General features: G+C 34.5%; 2 protein-coding genes across 2 annotated transcripts; both read left to right on the top strand.

Annotated features, from left to right (window-relative positions):
• Nucleotides 1-8970: 8970 nt before the first annotated feature.
• On the top strand, nucleotides 8971-9919 carry LOC121472110 (olfactory receptor 10AG1-like; the record flags this gene model as incomplete). Its single annotated transcript, XM_041723163.1, is given in 2 exon segments — nucleotides 8971-9435; nucleotides 9437-9919. Coding segments are annotated over 2 exon segments (948 nt in total), but the record flags the coding sequence as incomplete, so codon positions are not given.
• Nucleotides 9920-18335: 8416 nt separating this feature from the next.
• LOC121471616 (olfactory receptor 10AG1-like) lies at nucleotides 18336-19286 on the top strand. The gene has a single exon (XM_041722408.1). It carries the CDS (start codon nucleotides 18336-18338, stop codon nucleotides 19284-19286), a length of 951 nt encoding a protein of 316 aa, XP_041578342.1.
• The last annotated feature ends 909 nt before the right edge of the window (nucleotides 19287-20195 follow it).

Genomic DNA, 20195 nt, shown 5'->3' on the forward strand with positions numbered 1-20195 from the left:
GTTCCAGTATTCTACTGCTTCGTTAAAAAAAATACTCCAGGGATCCCTGGGTGGCGCAGTGGTTTGGCGCTTGCCTTTGGCCCAGGGCGCGATCCTGGAGACCCGGGATCGAATCCCACATCAGGCTCCCGGTGCATGGAGCCTGCTTCTCCCTCTGCCTATGTCTCTGCCTCTCTCTCTCTCTCTCTGTGACTATCATAAATAAATAAAAAATTTAAAAAAAATACTCCAGACTTTTTAACTTAGAATAATACTACTTCATTGTATCTCATAAATGTATGGAATTCAGGCAGGACACACCTGGGTGACTATTTGGTCTCATGTAGCACTGATTGTGGTCACTCAGGAGTAGTCAGAGGGTGATAAGTCTGATCTAGAATGTATAAAATGGCTTGAAAAAATCTATTTTTGTGTAACATATTCTATTGGGGAAAACAGTAAAAATTAGGAAAACACATTGTTAAGCTTACATAAAATAACAAAAAAAAATATAATCATATGCATAAAAATTGTATTTCCAGTACTTGGTGGTGTTTAATTTGTTTGGGTAGTCAAACAAAACAGTTTCCCATCATAACTGGTATTATGTATCTCTTTTATTTCACCAATGAAACTTTTGCCTAGACAACAAAATTTTACATGTGATTAACTATATAAAAAAAAGAAAAATGATAATTAAGTGCAAATGAAAAGAGAAGAAAGGCAGAGTAAAAATGTCCACAGTTACTATAATTGTCATATGATATAAATGTATGTCTATGGAGAAAATATTCCAGAATCTAATGAAATTATTATACTTCATAAATGAGTTTAACAAGTTTGCTGAAAACAGTCAATAAACAGAAATTATTTTTATTAAAAGAGGCAAACATAGTTTGATATATAAAGCACTGTGCCAAAAATGTTGTGCAAATGGAATCAAATATATCAAATACTTGAGTGATATAATTCTCATAAAAATATGTAGAAAGTCTATCTAGTAAACTATGAAATAATTTGAAGGAACTTTAAAATAAATAAATAAATGGATATTAAAACAATGTACTGGAAGACTCAACATTGAAAATAAGCCAGTTTTCCTCACTATGAACCACAAATTCAATGACAGAGTAGAATCCCGTCTGTGTGTGGGGGGGTGTATTTGTGTGTAATTTAACAGGCCAATTCTAAAGTTATGAAAGTGATGACAGCCAACAATAGCTAAGGCATGCTTGACAAAGAGCAAATGGAAGGACTCCATCTACCGGAATCAGATGGGGAACCATGGGAACTTTCATTCAATGCTGGTATATGAACTGGAACTCAATTAAAAAAGAGCTTGCCTTCATCTAGAGACTCTCAGCCTTAGATATGTATCCAGAAGAATTGCTTACAATGCTTCCAAAACTACACAGACTCATATGTGTGTAAGTTGCATTGTTCAAGGAATAAATGATGTTGTACCATCCCTTCCCACAGGGCTTGCGCACCCTCACCATTAGTATATAAAATGTGTATTTCCAAGTGATTACATTGGGAAAATGTCCTAAGATTTCTTATAAACTAAGTATCTGTGCCCTTCAAATATTTATTCCTTTTTCTTTTTTTTTTGGAGGGAGGTGCTAAAAAAACTTTTTAATAAACTTGATTGGGGAACAGAAATATCTGGAGACCACTTCTCCTTTGGCCATGAATATTTTCCCTTTCAAATCACATGTTATTGACCTTAAGCCATTTTTGAAACAATTTAATTCCTAATGCCACAATGATGACTTTATAATTCCATCATTCCATCATCTGTCCCATTCTTATGTATCAGAAAGTTTGGCACTCTGGGAAGCTAAAGATAATGCTAAGATTTTTTTTTTTTTTTTTTTTTTTGCTAAGATTTTTCTGATAATCACCTGGCCGAGACATACCTTGAGTCAGAGGGGATTTCTCTGACTGCACAGTAAAGTTAGGACAAAGCAAAAATAACTTTCACAAATTCTAAATTGCACAAAGTTGATCTTCAAAATTCTATTTTCCCCAATTAGTCTTTTTTTCTTGAATGAAATCGAGGATCCTTTCATGTGTTTAAATGATGATTTTCTTTCCCTTTCTATAAATTATCACTTCATTTATTTGGCCAATCGGCCCACCTGCCTGCCCACCTACCAACCAACCTTCCTTCCTTCCTTCCTTCCTTCCTTCCTTCCTTCCTTCCTCTCTTCCTTTTGTTTCTTCTTTCTTTTTGGACTTCTTGATATTTAAGTAAAGGTTATTCATAATGGCAAATAGCATTTTATCTGAGATACTACATTATATCAACATTATCAATAGTATTTTGATTTTACTTTTGGTCCAAGTTTGTTTCTATCACATAGAATTACTTATTTTTATGTAGCTGTTTTATTTTTTGTTCAGTTTTGATGTCCTGCATTTCTAATCTTGAGCCAAAGCTTTCCTGTGCTTCAAAACTATAAAAAATTAGAACTTTCTCATTATCTCATTTTCTAAAATATTTAACTATGTGGATCATTAGATTTCCTTACTGTAGTGTAATGTATTACTAAAAAATCTATATTTTTTTTCTCCAGAAGTTTCCATGCTGTCCCAAGTGCATGTATTTTAAATGTCCACATTTAAAATAGCCAGTTTGGTAGGCTATCTTTACTGAATGACAAATTCTTTTTGTATTTGAGCCTTTCTTTGGAATTGTACTCTAGAGCATCAGAAGATCTTTGTTACCTATGCCTGGCACTATACAGTGCTGATTATGAGGCTTTGAACTCTTCAGCAGAGCTGCTTCTTAGATGTGTTTCCGCAGTAGCTCCTGCCCAGCCTGCTTCTCACTCACTTGCTGTGCTCTACCACATCTGACTCCCCTGCGAGGACTCTCACTTTCTCCTCTCTGGCCTTCTATGTTCTCCTGCACATGTTCCTGATATATCAATTAGCTTTCCTAATAACTCTTTGCTATCACATTACTGTAGGAGTTCCCTTCCTCGGAAATATTTTCTCTTCCTACTCATAAACTTGTAGAAATCACTGATTACTGAATAATAAGAAGCAACATCTTATTTTTGACATGAGGAATCAATTCCAAGCCAGGATTCTTAAACAATCTAAGTGTTGGAAACCGTCGTCTTTTCCAGAATTGAAGCCTAGAAGATACCAACTGTTTTAGTGGCATCTTTCCACCACCTTCCGTTGGAAAATTCAAGTCATTTATTATCCTACATGAGGTGGATGGTATTTCCACTTAAAAGTGGGTTCACACTGAAAATAAAATTAGGGGAATGTGGCAAAATGCTGTATGTATTATGCAGAATTTCTCCCTGTCAATAGTCATATTGATTACAAAACTAATTTTTAAACTAGGTATAATACATCCAACAGCTGGCTTTCAGGCTGCCTTGGTACTCATGAAGAAGTCAATAAGATATCAGTTTTTAAAAATATTTTATTTATTTATTCATGAGAGACACAGAGAGAGTGAGAAAGGCAGAGACACAGGCAGAGGGAGAAACAGGCTCCATGCAGGGAGCCTGATGTGGGACTCGATCCCGGGTCTCCAAGATCACACCCTGGGCTGAAGGCAGTGCTAAACCGCTGAGCCACCCAGGACCTAAAATATCAGTTTGATGAGTTAAAATATTACTTGTCATCAAAACATTTATAGCTATAGGCAGAACCCTAAACATGGATCCGGAAATCTTTTATAGAGGAGAGTAAGTCGAAAACAGTTCAGGAAAGTGTGATGGGAGCAGTCTAATAGAAACAGAAGCTCGGTATGGAGTGTTCATAACAGAAGATGAATTGGATGTATGTCAGTTTTGGATGGACTTAAATGATATTGCTCAACATCCTATCAATAGGTAACAAATAAGATGCTCTCCATGCTCTATTCCACAGAGTGTCTGAGAGAAAGTATTCTGGGTAGAGTGAGAGCTATCTGGAAAAAAATGTAACAAATCATAGAGTGCCCAAGTGATACTTTTAATTAGAAATATAAGTGTGTCTGATGGGAGAAATCCCACAGTGTAAAGATAACTTTTTTATTTAAAGAGCACTTTATTTTTGGAAAGAACAGAACAATTAATAGTTGAATGGTGGAGTAAGTGATTGCACCTAAAGTAATATGAATATTTAAACAGTAAGAAAAAAATCAGTATCTTTCCAAATAAGAAAGGTAATTATGAACTATTTTATACTATTATAAGCTTTGATCATAATATATTTAAGTTTAAAAACTAATATTTAATATATAGCAGCAAATGTGTCATATTAAAGCAAGTGCTACATATTTCTGATATTAAATATAATTTACAGTCAAATAATAATATTAAATAGTGATATTAAATCTCTTTGAAATACTGAAAACTTGAATAACTGATATATTTTCTGTAAGTATGGTAAATAAATAACAGAGACAAACTTCATTTTGAGCCAAGCCCTGGTAATGAATACACATTTATTTCTTAATTTTAGCTTTAATGGTATTGTACTAAGAGATCTTAAAATAAAACAATTTAGCTAATAAAATCACAATTTTAGGGAAATCCAAGGAATATTTTATTCTTTAAAATAAAAAAAAAGTTGTAAAATTAATTAGAGGGTTTAGTTTGCTAATGAATAGCAAATATACAAAGGTAACTGAAGTAGGTAGAGACATTGATATGACCAATCAAACTGATTTAGAGTACTGTTGTCCAGTCCCTCTCAATCATTTGGATTTTTCAGGAGAATAGACTTTGAATGTAAAAATAGCTATATTAGAACATTAGGTTTTATTTTTCTTGATGAATAAATATTTAAACATTTACAAGAAAGGAGAATAATATCGATGATTTTGTTAGAGCACACGGAGTAAATATTTGCTCTTTCTACTCCATTCCATCATGAGAATAACATAAACAAATCTTACATGTTTTGTGTTTTACCTTGATAATTTAAGTGTCAAAAAGTCAGATTTGTCCAACTAGAAATTATATTTTATTCAGCACTGGAGGTTATTACATTGAAATAATTAGAGTGAAATTATTTAAATTAAATGCTGCCATTCTTAAAAGTGAGACACAAATATTGGATTATTTTATTCTTGCTTGTACTAATTCTTTTATCCCTTTTAAGAGTGATGATTCCATTTAAATAGCATCTTCTGCTTCAGTTCATTGGAGAATCAAATACTCAGCACTGTGTTAGCTATATTATAATTTGGGGGAATCTATATAAATCCCAAGTAGGAAAGGAATTATAGCCCATCCTCTTAGATAATTTAGTGTCAGTGAAAGAAAGGCAAACAAAAGGAATTTAGCAAATTGCAGCACTAAGTCTTGAACAGAGATGCATCCTGTAGGCAAAAATAATACTACAGAAAAACTGTATATTGGCAGAGAATTTATCAAGAATTTGCAATTTGAGTGTTGAATTGCTTAGAATTTTTATAAGATTTCATGATTGCTTCAAAATCTCATTGCATTTTATAGTACTTGTGTGACACAAAGAGAAGTTATTTATGGGGTGTTTTTCCAAGTTATGTATTTTCCAAGTTGTGAACTCTGAGTATAATCCAGAAGAATAAAACCTAGTTTTTTTTTTTTATCATAACTAGCACTTGCATAAACTTTTATAAATGCCAGGGCTTCTTTAAGGTTTTTGCATATATTAAATGATTTAATTTATATAATGACCTGAAGTATAAGAACAACAGCTGGCTCATTTTTAGCTGAGAGAATAGAGTCACTTGCATGAAGTCACACAACTAGCAGTGGTGTGACCATGTTTCAGTTCCATTCATCTGTGGAGGACTGTACTTCTTAGCCACAACACTGTGCTGATGCTAAATTTTGTAGACAATGTCCTGCCCCATCAAAACAGAGAGATGAAAGACAAGCTGGGCGGACCTCGTGGTGAGCCAAGAGACATGGGGGTGCAATGTCCTAGGAGGCACTCACAGGGAGATAGATCTGTACAAGTGTAGGAGCAGACCTGAGCATGACTGAGCCCCTCTTAAAGTCACTTTCCAGAGTCTCCCTTTTCTCACTAGTCTTGGCCCCAGTGAAAGGGAAGAGTGGAAAAGACTGATCACCAACAAGGAGATGCGATAATTCTATTACATACAATTTTGTTAGAGGTTGCACTATAACCCTGCAGAGTATGTTCAAAGAGCAAAATATAATCATGACTGTAATAACTTAATCCCAACTATAAACGATAAGTTTAAATTTGATAGGTAATAGTGTTGTCAATAGTCTCCCATTCATTTCTTATGAATGAGGAAGCAGAAATTAGAAAGGTTAAATAATTGCTTAACATCATACAGATGATAAATCATGGAAATAGAATTCACACCAAAAAAAAAAAAAAAAGAAAGAAAGAAAAGTCACTAGTTTACAATCGGAACATGGGTGCAACTGGTCAATGATCTACCTCTCATGAGACTCAGTATCCTCACCTCTATAGGATGGTGAGTTTAGAAAAGGCGATGAAGAAGTGTTCTCTGGAGGGACGACAAAGACAATGAGGTGGCATATAGCATGCAGGATTAAACCAGATGGCAGACATCTTTTCTCCCTGTGCCCACACACATACAAACCACAGGTGGTGAACACACTCCTGGCTGTCCCTCTTTTCCCAGGATCAACCCTCTTTAATGTTTTTTATCTGGATCAGTATTCTCAAGTTAATTTTTCTGAATAAAACTCCCTTACATTTTCCACTTAGCAGCCTTCTAAATGTGCACAATAACAGTTCTAATAATATATGTTTTTAAAATTTAATAATTTGGACTGAATAATAGGGATATTTATGCTCAAGATCAACAAGTGAGAATAGAAGAATGAAGGCCTAATATCAGTAGCTGAAAATATATGTGAAAGGACACTTTTTGAAAAAAAAAAAAAGAGCTACTGAACAGAAAAATGCATGGAGAAGTACAGTAGGATTGTCAAAAAGTACAGTTAATTGTCAGGTCATACGGCAAAGCTCTGGTCTGTCTTCACAGTAGTCAAGGTTCCAGAGCCTGTGCTGAGTGGAGTATCATTTCTTTATCATGGGCTCTTTTCAGAAAGTATTGTGAAATGGCCCTAATGTAACTATCAGGGGAGCTTTTACAGTGATAATCCACAGGATCTAAACTGGAACAGTGGATCACATATAAATAGTAATACCCTTAAATTAGTAACCAGCTCGATGATCATGAAAGCCCATCTGGACACTTTGAGACCGTCTGAAAAACAAGCAGTCAGGAGAGGTAAATTGAAAAGTACACACTAAGTTTCTTCCACTACTGAAAAGCCAGGAAAAGTGACCAGAAGAAAAATCTAACCAAATTCATGAATTTGTTCTCTTGATTTTGCTGAAGTCCCCATATCCAGCCGTTTCTTCTTGGATTGTTCTTCATCGTCCGTATCATAAGGCTGATGGATAATGAAACCATATTTCTAATAAAAAAAACTGAACCTTGTTCTCCAGATTACCGGGTAGTTTTGTTTTTTCTTGACAATTTTTCCTCCTTGGAAATCTTCTATGTGTCTGTTATCCTCCCGGAATGCTCGTGAATCTTGGGACCCAATAGAACTTTTTTTTTTAGGCATGCAACTCATTGAGCCTAATAAGTACCTCCATCTATAATGTACCACGAAGACATCAACACTTAATTCAAGAAGATTATGTTATACTAAGTAAGAGATCTTATTGCACACCTTTGAGCAACATAATGATCACTTAGTTAAAATCAATTGTCTTTTGTTTCCCAGATATTACTTAATGACAATGTAATTCCCTTTCTTGTTTAAATTTCTATATTGTCCACCTATATCTCAATACATGAGAAAGTTATTGGGTCTCTGTAGTTCTCATTAATTACTCATGATCAAAATATACTTGCTCACTCTCTAGCTAAAATATATATTCGCTGCCTTTGATATTTCTAGGAAGAGTCTAAAAATGATATTTTATAATAATTTATAGCATTCTATTATGATTTTTGTGTTTTTAAAAATTTGTTTATTTACTTATTGAGACAGAGAGAGAAAGCGAGAGCAAGAGAGAGAGCATGAGTAGGGGGTGAGGGATAGGGCCAGAGAGAGAAAGAGAGAGACAGAGAGAGAGAGAGAGAGAGAGAGAGAAGCAGACTGTCTGCTGAACAGGGAGCCCATTGCAGGATTTGATCCCAGGAGCCTGGGATCATGACCTCAACCTAAAGCAGACGCTTAACCAACTGGGCCTTCCAGGTGCCCGATTTTCATGTTTTAATCTCTGACATAGTTTTAAAATGAAAATGGCCAATGGCATGCAGCAGGTCACTGGAGAATAAATTTACTAGGCAGAGTTTCAGAAATCGTATCATCACTATAATTCCTTCAATATTGTCGTTATTACTTAAATAATATCAAATATCTACTGCATGTTTGAATACGATAAGTAAAAGATCCTGCATTATATACCTTATAACCATATTGTTTATTTTATTTTGATAAATAAATGAAACCAGAATGGTTTCAAATAACATGCTTGCATGAATAGCAACACTGCTGTACCATGTGGAATGAAGGCAACCCTTGTACTTACAGAAGACTTCATGGAAGAACTGAGAAATTTAAAAAATACATATATAACTCGAAATTTGATGGTAACATACCACTGAGAAAATGTGGTGTAAAAGTTTCTGAATCAGGACTCTGTCAATATGAAAAAATATGGACTAATTTGGTCTGCACACAAACCTACAAAAATTGAAAACTAATAATTCTAGGACACATCACTTTCATTCAAGTTTAAACCTAGTATTAAATACTAAATAGATAGATATATTTAGAATTTAGCATATATTTTCTGTTAGGCCTCAGTTGTGTTTTTTGAGCCTAGATTATAAAAAGCTGGAAATTAATAAACAATAGAAATTTTATGTGCTAATTCCCCCCAAATCTATTAGTCTATTAGATATTAGAAAACAGCCCCCAAAAGATAAACGATAAACTTTTTTTATAAAAGATAAAAATAATTTCACTATTTTCACAGATGGAAAAAAAACCAGCAGAAGTAAATCTCACTTCGATGACGGAATTTATTCTTTTGGGATTTTCTGATATTCCCAATCTTCAAATGTTTCTTTTTGTAATATTTTTCTTTGTCTATGTGATAATTTTGATGGGAAACGGCATCATTGTTCTCATAACCAAGACTGACCAGGCTCTCCAGACTCCCATGTATTTTTTCCTTAGTAATTTTTCCTTCTTGGAAATCTGTTTTGTATCTGCCACTCTTCCCAGAATGCTCACAAACCTTTGGACCCAGAAAAGAAATATTTCGTTGTTTGCCTGCGCAACACAAATGTGTTTTGTCCTCATGCTTGGGAATATAGAGTGCCTCCTTCTGACGGTGATGGCCTATGACCGCTACGTTGCCATTTGTGACCCTCTGCACTACCCTCTAATCATGAACCACAAGGTCTGTGTTCAGCTGGTGACCAGCCTGCTGGATCACCGGGGTTCCAGTCGAGATAGGGCAGACATGCCAGATCTTCTCTCTGCCATTTTGTGGGTCAAGCCAAATCAATCACTTCTTCTGTGACATCCCCCCACTGCTCAAGCTGGCCTGTGGGGATACTTTCCTGAATGAGATGTTAGTCTTTACAGTCGCTGTTCTCTTTGTTATGATCCCCTTTCTGTTGATACTTGGATCCTACAGTAAAATCATCTCTACCATCCTGAGGTTGCCATCCGCAACAGGACGAACCAAAGCTTTCTCCACCTGCTCATCTCATGTCATAGTTGTGGCCATGATTTTTGGTTCTGCAGTCATCACATATTTACGACCCAAATCCAAACATTCTTCCAAAACCGACAAATTTCTTTCTCTTTTCTATACCATTGTCACCCCAATGTTTAATCCCATGATATACACTCTGAGAAATAAGGATGCCATGATGGCCTTGAGAAAATTGTTGCCTTAATATTTAATGTATTAGCTGCTGATTTGAACTCATTGTCAGTTTTCTTATTTAATTCTACCATTGTGTAATCAAAAATCAATGTTCAGTTTGCTTTCCTACTTTATTATATATTTATTACCTCTGGTCATTGCTGAGCTTGTTGTTTTTTGCTGGACTCTGATACCAGGATTATATCCACAGGTTTGTCTTGCTGATAAGACATCAAGAAACTATGTATCCAGCCAATCCCATATTCAGGGCACCACTCTACTTCTCCCTTAAAGTTAGTAGTGATGTGATGGAGACTTTTTACTGAAAAGTATATATAGCCTATGAAGTAATTGGCATCATATACTTTTTCCTCCTAAAACTATAGTTGTTGTTTTTTTTTTACTTATAGCAAATAGGCTTTATTTCAGAAATAGGAAACTAAGGAATAGTATAGTTAATGTTTTTGATACTTTCCTCTTTATATAATTTTTTTCTTTTCATGAAATTATTAGATTGTAAAGGATATGGTAAGCCTTTGGACAATATTTGTAAATGTTTATATGCTTATACTTTTAGATATTTCACCATTCATCAAACTGAATTTTCTTTGTTATGATTTAGAAAATACCTAAGGAAAGGCTCAAATAAATAAAAGCCCTCTGCTCATTGTACTGATCATAGAAAATGTGTAAAAGATGTAGTCAAGGAAACTTTCATCTGATGTTAGCATGTGATTTGTTACCCCATGTAGTCTGCCTTCGTCTAGAGAATCCTACTCCTAGGTGTGTATCCAGCAGAACTGCATACACATGAGTGCTAGGGACCCCTCTAAGAATGTTTATTTTAGCATCCTTCATAACAGCAAACACTTATCAAATAAAAATTGTAACATAACAGTGTAAATTTCATAGAAATGGAAAGCAGAGATCTATCAAAATGAACAAAACACAGTTGTGTACAACCTGAATGAAATATATCAATGAACAAAATAAACCATAAACATACTGTATATGTCCTTTTAGAGAAATGTCAAAAGACAATATTTTGGGATACCTACTGATTTAATGGCTCCCATTGGAGAGGAATGAATGAAGCACCTGTAGCCTTCATATTTTTCTATAGCTGACTTGAGCAGTGTTTGCAAAGATTTTTGTTTTATAAGGATTCACATGACTCTCAATTCATAAATATTTTTGCCATAGGATTTAAATCAAACATAACTATGTTTTAAAAAGATGGAATACACCAAAATGTTCACACATGAGAGACAATTTTGTTGTTTTTATTTTTCTTCTTCTCCTCTACATTTTCTTTAATGAACACATCTTGTCAGTAATGAAAACAAAAACCTAATGCTCTTTATTCTTTCAATGTAATAATTTTGTCTTGGCCTGAAACCAAGTCAATAAAGTCAATTGACTTTTTCCTTAAAAATCATGACAACCAACCAAAAACCTCATGATCCAACACTGGTGATACCACTGAATTGTGTTGGATCAATGAATCAAAAGTGTATAGTAGACATCCTTCAAATCAAGTTTGTATAATTTCCAATATTTAAACAAATAAAAATTAAGGTCCACTTCTGGTAGTGATGCACATGGTCACAGCAAGCCTATTTTCCTGCTGAAAGCACTAGACAAATTTAGACAAACTATGAAAGTTTTATTTGGAAGGCATCTGATTAGCTGTGAAAAATAATAGATGACAATATCAAAATTAAGACTCATTAAATCAGAGAAAGGTAACTGACATGATCACAGTAGTTGGCTCACCATCTTTTGTAAGTACAACAATGTTGCCAAAAGCAAAACTGGGTAAACTCACAAGCTGGTTTGATTCAGAGTGAACATAATTAGAATAGGGGTCAATGCCTGGTCCTGTCCACAGGGCTTGTGCGTTTCACCCATGTGATCAAGGTAAATAATGTGTTTTCCCAAGGGACTGTGTAGAAATGTTTATTTTTTAATAAACTGAATTTCAGTGCAATTTAAAATTTCTTTCCTTTCTCATGAACAGATTTGAGTATCTTCTCATATGGTTAGAGGATGATTTCCTTCCCTTATCTGTAGGCTATTTCTTCATCTCAGTCAGCCCATTTCCTTTTTTCTTTTCTTTCTTTTCTTTTTTCTTTTTGGCTTCTTGATATTTTAAATACTGAAAATTTGAATAAGATACAGTTTTTGTCAATGTAGTAAATAGTAAAAGAGGAAAAAAAAAACTTTATTCTGAGTCAAGATCGTAACAAATAAGTATCGTATTTATTCATCCTTATTTCGATGATATTTTAAGAAGAGATTTAAAACTAAAATATCCAGCAAATAAAATCATAAACTCTTAGGGAATCCAAGAGCATTTATTAAAAGAAAAGGAAATATTTTATAAAGTTAAAGATGTATAAAATAGTGAAAGTGAGTTTTCAGTTCAAAACTGGTTTTAAATTAAATTTCAGGATTTAAATAGCTAATTTATATAGTATGCAAACATGGCTGAAGATTAGGTACAAATCCTGACCGTGACTAATATCTACTGATTTAGAATATTGTTACACATTCTCTTAACCACTTGGATTCTTTTCAGGTGATTTAGAATAGAAATATTAGAGGTCCCTGGGTGACTCCGTTAAGCATCTGCCTTTGTCTCAGGTCATGATCCCAGAGTCCTAGGATCCAGCCCTATGTGGGGCTTCCTGCTTAGCCAGGACGCTGCTTCTCCTCCCCTCCCACCCCCGACCCCCTGCACTCAGTTTCTCTTGCTATCTTTCTCAAATAAATAAGTAAAATCTTTAAAAAATGAAGCAAAATAAAATAGAATAGAAATATTAGATCATTAAATTTTATTTATTCAAAATAATTCACAAGAAAGTATAGTTACATAAGTAACTTTGTGACAGCATCCAAGATAAGTGCATTTTTTTCTACCTGGTGGAGAAAAACACACAAATCTTATGAATTTCATGTCATACATTGATAATTTGGCTGCCAAAAGTTGGGTTTGTACATTTATAAATTACATTTATTTAGCACTTGACATCATTTTATTTAATTATTGAGTGAAATTATTAAATTCTACTATTCCTAAAAGTGATAGAGAAGGACTAGATTTTTTGAATATTAATTTTTCCCTTTTAAGGCAATGATTTGAATTTTTTTTATTTTTATTTATGATAGTTACACACACACAGAGAGAGAGAGGCAGAGACACAGGCAGAGGGAGAAGCAGTCCCCATGCACCGGGAGCCCGACGTGGGATTCTATCCTGGGTCTCCAGGATCGCACCCTGGGCCAAAGGAAGGCACCAAACCGCTGCACCACCCAGGGATCCCCGGCAATGATTTAAATTAGATAGACTTTTAATTCATTTCACAAACTGAGCATTGTATTATGTGAAAAATATTTATTATGTGTGTTTTGACCAAGAATTTGTATTCAGAATACATAAAGAATATTTGTCAATCAACATAGTAACAACGAAGAAAAAAGAAGAACAAATGAACTGAACACTCATCAAAAAAGTATACAAATAAGAATATAAACTATTCTTTGCAATAAGAATATAAAAAATATGCACATACTTAGCCATTAGATAAATGCAAATCATGACCATAGAAATACCACAACCCACCATTAGTATGGCAAAAAGTGAAAACTTAATGATATATAGTGTCGGCAAAGGTGTCAAGCTATTATTACTCTTATACACTGCTGGTGGAAGTGTAAAATTTTATAACCACTTTGAAAAACATTTTGACAATTTCATAAAAACCTGAACATTATACCTAAAATCTAACCCAACCATTGAAGTCCTAAATATTTACCCAAAAGTAATGAAAATATATACCCCACTCCAAAACTTGTTCATAAATATACACAGCACCTCTATAATGGAAACAACTAAAATCCCATCAGCAGATGAATGAGCAAAAACATTAAAGCATATTTATCCAATGGAGTCCAATTCTTTAGTGACAATGAATGAAATATTGTTATATACACCATAGATGAATCTTTCTCACACTGAGCAAAGACTCCAGGATAAAAGGGGACATTCTAACTGATTATGAATGATCTAAAGCTACAGAAACGAGATCAGTGGCTTCCCGGAAGTGGGGGTAGAAGGGAAATAGATTGTGAAGATGCCCATAGAATGTTTCAAGATGATGTGAATATTCTGTATCTTGACTGGGGTGATAGTTTCACAAGTGTATATACATGTCAGATTTCATCAAATTTTAAATCTCATTGAATATATTTTGAAGGTTGCAATCTTTATGTAAACTGTCTCAATGTTGCTAATTTAAGAATAAAAATAAAATGACATTGCATTAGACACAAATGATATCTTCAAAAAATGCAAAAATATAAATATGTACCACAAATAATTACTTTTAGGTAAATGCCACATTAGAGCTTCAATCTAAAGGTTTACATGTTATAGCATGCTATAGCATACTGCTAGTGACTGGAATTGAGCACGGTGGCAGAAGCTGGCTTGATGCTCTCCAAACGTATTTCCATTTCTTTGACCTACAGTAAACAATATTTCCTAGCCCTCTCAGATTAACATTAGACCATGTGATTAGTTTCTACAATAGCACAAAGACAGAAGTGATGTGTCTATTCTGTGATGAGGCTCCTAAGAGTGTATTTGTTTCCTTATTTTCTATCTTTAATTCTCAGCTGTCTGAATGCTGAAGGTGCAATAGGGAATCAAAAAATGAACAAACTAGTAAACAATGGGATTCTAACATGAAACAAAGCAGAATTTCTTAATTGCTGATCACAAAATTGTACTGTAGTAAGAGTAGAAGGTGTTTCTTTATTTTGTGAAGCAACTGGTATATTGAAGCAATCTTTTAGTTTTTAAATTAAGTTTTTTTCATGATGACAATATTTAACTGAATAAAGAAACACTCAATTCTGTCTTAAGAATAGGATGGGGATTAGATCAGTCTACTCCAATGGGGGATGGACATTCAATTTGTCCCAGCCTATAGAAACAGGGATCTTATTTGAGGCAAATCATGAATGAAGTTCCCATTTGTATGTAAACATGAATGAAATCCCTCAGCAATACCAAATCAGTCACAATAAAAGAGTACGGAGGGCCAATGTATAAGAATCATGTTATAGAGAGGAAAAGCAGACTTAAAATACAAAAATAAAAGGCAGTTTTGGAAACATACTATCTGGACAAACAGAAACACATTATTATGACAAATAGAAGCACACTATAGTAACAAATAGTCAAAGAACCCCAAAAAGGAAGAAACAAATATAATTACAAGTAGGAACGGGTAACCCCGGTGGCCCAGTGGTTTAGCACCGCCTTCAGCACGGGGTGTGATCCTAGAGACCCAGGATCGAGTCCCACCGCAGGCTCCCTGCATGGAGTCTGCTTCTCCCTCTTTGTTTCTGCCTCTCTCTCTCTCTCTGTGTCTGTCATGAATAAATAAATAAAATCTTAAAAAAAAAAAAAACAAGTAGGAGTAGATATTGAGTTTGCAACTTTATGCATGATAATTTTATCTCCATACCTGCCTAGAAGTTGCTGAGCTAGGAAAAGGCTTTTAACAAGAAAGTTGTTTTTTCCCTCTTTCTTTCTTAAATAATTTTGTTTAAAATGCTTATTTTTTAGGTAGTTTATATTTTGAGTCAGCTAAATACTTTCCCTGATGCCTGAGTAGATACCATAACCATGTCTGGATTTCTGCCAGCAGACACGACATGCTTCAATTTTCACAAAATTTAATCTAGGAACACAGTTCTCCACTTTAGAAAATGGATCTCACCCCTTAATATATTTAAGAACCAAGCATACCATGTTCATGTGATAAAATATGTGACACATTTTTCTAAGGCTGAGGATAATCTAAATCTGGGTGAATTACAGAATAAAAGTCAGAAAAACAAATCCACGCCAATTATTAAGGATATGAAATGTAATAGATAAAAGTGTTTTTAATCTTTTCCTGAAAGTAATACTAGACAATGAAATAGAATTTCTCTCCCAAGGGACTCCCCCCATAATAGGGCAGCTTTATGCCAAGAAGGGCCTGAAGAGAAGGACAGGTCATCTATAAAGTTAAAAAAAAAAAAAAAAACTCAAATGATTACTAAACAGAAGCAGTCTCCTGGAAATCAAAACGATACACAAGAGAAGACGTCCCCCAGGATGAACATGACTACTTCTTATTTAAAAGCAGCTAATGTTTGAAGCCAGCAAAATACTGTCGAATTACAGTGACTTATTGACAAAGTTTACAGGTTACAAAACACCTACATTCACATAGATAGCTTCGTGCAAATCCTTAAAGGTAAGTTATAATTGTGCTGCTGGGCTATTTTGTTTAAGGATACTTCTAACTTTGAGGCTCAAAATACAAAGAACAAAATAGAAAAGTATACAGTGTCTAGATCTTTATCTGAAAATGAGTTAACTACTCTTGGGGAGGAAATATTTTTTTCTACCCTTCAAGATTCTTCTGTGGCTTAAGAGAAATTGACATGAGACAGATTACAGGAGGAAAAAAAAAAAAGATTTAATTTTGCATGCACAGATGCCCAACACCAAAAAAAAAAAAAAAAAAAACAAAAAAACAAAAAAAAAAAACCACGACTCAAAGAAGTGATCAAACCATGTTGCTTTTATACATTTTAGACAAAGGAATTCCAAACAGAATTTGGACTGGGGTAGTAAATTAGTAAAAGTTACAAAGTTTGTTTGTATATGGTTTTCCACCCTGAGTTCCCTATTTCTAAAGAGAAGAATGTCTCTCTACCTCTTGGCACAGAGAGAGTAACTTTCATATGGGAAATTTATTTTATACTTTCTGGAGACAAAGGAAGGAGTCTCAGGGTGCTCTTCTTGCACTGGCTGCTTCTTAAGTAACTCTAATACAAATAATCATTATACTATTATGGCAGGTTTGGGGCCAGCCTCAGCTCTATTTAGCATGATCCTATAATTCTTACCTTTCTTAATGATAAAGCAAAATTAGATATATGTAAAAAAAACAATAATAATGAATTTATAATAAAAATGATTCATTTAAAGTAATTTTAAAAACTAGTTCTAATGGAAATGGGAAATACAAATTTGCTCAGTTTTATTTATCAAAATATTAAACCCAAATACATCTGCTGATAGGCAGAAAGATAAGGTGGAGATGGGAGTAATGGATTTGATGAAATAGAAAAATGCATAAGATTTGTTTTGAAAAGTTGGAGAACAAATATTAATAAAGTGTAATGGAATTCTTAAGTGGTATTGACTGCCTAATATTAGATGGCAATATTAAGTGAAGTAAGACTCTGTGTGTGTGTACAGCATATGTGTGTTAGTCCCATTCTTATCCTCTGGCCATTTGCATGCCCAGAATAAATAATAATTAGGCTTAATGGAAGTTGTACTTTAATAGGCTAAATTACCCAGGGAATATAAAGAAAGTGAGTTGCATTTGGTTGCAATGGAATTATATGACTGTGTATCACAGAATCTTACATAGGTAAGAAGGAATATATGGAAAAAGATTGTGATGAATGAGTCATTTTTCTTGATTCTATTAAAGATTAATTGGAATTTATCATGCATTACACAGAGTGTGTAAACAGGAAAAGTTATTGAATAGCATGATGAGATTAATGCTCTCAATATTTAGCAGATTGATGGGAGAGATATATAGAGTAGAACAATAATATTGCATATATTTATTCCCCCAGGAACAAAAGATCGGTTTAAGAAATTGATTCTCATTGGAATATAAATGGGAAGATTTAAACCTCATTTTGAATGAGAAGTGAACAAAATTTAGAGGGCAAATATTTGAATTGAAAGAAGATAGAATAAGCCAACCAATACAGGAAAAAAAATGATGAACCCAGACAAAAGCAATAGAAAAATAATTTCACTTAATAGAGTAAAATAACTACATATTATTCCTGTACAGTATGCTGTAAATAACAATGTATACTTCTCATTATCTCTACTGTTATTATATTCAAGTATAAAACATATATATTAGGATTTTATTTCTTGAATTGATTGACAATGCACATCAGTTCATTTCTGAGGTTTCACATATCATTTCCTAGAAACAGAGCAAAGTGATAATTTAAGAGATTACATAAACTCAATCATGCATCTACTCCAGGTAACAGGAGAGAAAAATGTGGTTCAAAAATGTTAGTGAATTGGGGCACTTGTGTGGCTCAGTCAGTTAAGCTTCCAACCCTTGATTTTGACTTCGGTCATGATCTCAGGGTCATGTGATCAAGCTCTGTGTCAGGCTCCATGCTGGGTGCAGAGCCTGCTTGAAATTAATTCTCTCTCTCTCTCTCTCTCTCTTTCTCCTCTCTCCTTCCCCTTCCACCCCCCCCCCCACTTGCACTCTCTCTCTCGGAAAAAAGTTAGTGAATTAACCATCTTGAATTTACTGTATCTGTGGATGGAGAACACATTAAAAACAGAAAATTTTAATGTTACTACCATTGTGGAATTTGTTCTCTTGGGGTTTTCTGATATTCCCAATCTCCAATGGATTCTTTTTGGGATATTTTTAGTCATCTACCTAACTATACTGATGTGTAATAGCATCATAATATTGATAATAAGAATTGACCCTGCTCTCCAGACCCCCATGTATTTTTTTCTTAGCAATTTTTCCTTCTTAGAAATCTGTTATGTAACAGTCACTATCCCAAGAATGCTCATGGACCTAGTGACCCAGAAAGGAAATATTTCTTTCTTTGCCTGTGCTGCACAAATGTGTTTTGTCCTTATGTTTGGAGGCTCAGAATGTCTTCTCCTGACAGTGATGGCCTATGATCGCTACGTGGCCATCTGTAACCCTCTGCATTACCCTCTCGTCATGAACCACAAGGTCTGTGTCCAGCTGGTGACTGTTGCCTGGATCAGTGGAGTACCAGTTGTGATTGGACAAACATGCCAGATTTTCTCTCTGCCCTTCTGTGGGTCTAACATAATTAATCATTTCTTCTGTGACCTTCCCCCAGTATTCAAGCTTGCTTGTGGGGACACATTTTTGAATGAGATAGCAGTCTATGTTGTTGCAGTGGTCTTCGTCATGATTCCTTTTCTGTTGATTGTTGTTTCCTATGGCAAAATCATCTCCAACATTCTGAAGTTGTCAACAGCCAAAGGAAGGGCTAAAGCCTTCTCCACCTGTTCTTCTCACCTGATAGTTGTAGTCTTATTCTATGGAACAGCTACTATCACTTATTTACAACCCAAACCAAATCAATCTGAAGGAGTTGGGAAATTAATTTCTCTTTTCTACACCATTTTGATCCCAACATTGAATCCCCTTATATATACTCTGAGGAACAAAGATATCATGGTAGCACTGAGAAAACTACTAACGAAGTTATTACCGTGACTCAGATACTTGAAATTACAGAAAGAATTTGCTTATATGTTTGTCATGTAGAGACAGCAGGAAAAAAAAGTGTCTTCTAGTTTTGTTCCACAATAATGATATTTAATGTAATCATATCAACCTCACATTATGTTAAGGAACCTTAGTTTCATAGGATTAAGTCAAGGGCTTCTGTGTAATCAAAAGACAAATAATCTCAGTTGCAACAATCTGATTTGAAGACCCATCTGTCCTCTATGGTGAACTAGGGAGTTAAGGGATTCCATGAGCAATACAATGATACTGAACTCAGTGTATCTTATAAACAGGGATTAGGGTCATGTGCCGTGATCACTTTTTTTTTTTTTTAATTTTCCCATTGCTTCAGATATATTTGCTAACTCTTTTGTACCTATGATTGAATTTAGCCAATAACAAAACCCAGCAGCAGCCGAGATGGTGAAAGCAGGAGAATCTTAGTGTTTTCTTTGCATTTGTCTTTCTGTCTATCTCTTGTCACCGCCCATGTTGCTTTAAGACCACAAATCTGGAGGATTTCCCCTTTACTCTGGTGACATAATTCCCTTCCATTACAGTTTCAGGTTTTGCTTTGGTAATACCTCTTTAGTATTACACATCTCTGGAATTTTCACCATAAATTATTTTTTTAAATTTCATTTATTTATTCATGAGAGACAGAGAGAGGGAGAAGGAGAGACATAGTCAGAGAGAGAGAAGCAGCCTCCATTCAGGGAGCCTAATGTGGGACTCAATCCTGGAACTCCAGGATCACGCCCTGGGGCAGGCACTCAACCGCTGAGCCACCCAGGGATCCCTAACACCATAAACTATCTAAATGAATGTGTAGCACATTGAAATGTTGGTCTCTCTAAAATAGATGTCCTTTTAGAATCTGCAAATATGCCTCAC

Source organism: Vulpes lagopus, chromosome 11 (genome assembly GCF_018345385.1).
Source record: "Vulpes lagopus strain Blue_001 chromosome 11, ASM1834538v1, whole genome shotgun sequence".
In the NCBI taxonomy this organism is placed as follows: domain Eukaryota; kingdom Metazoa; phylum Chordata; class Mammalia; order Carnivora; family Canidae; genus Vulpes; species Vulpes lagopus.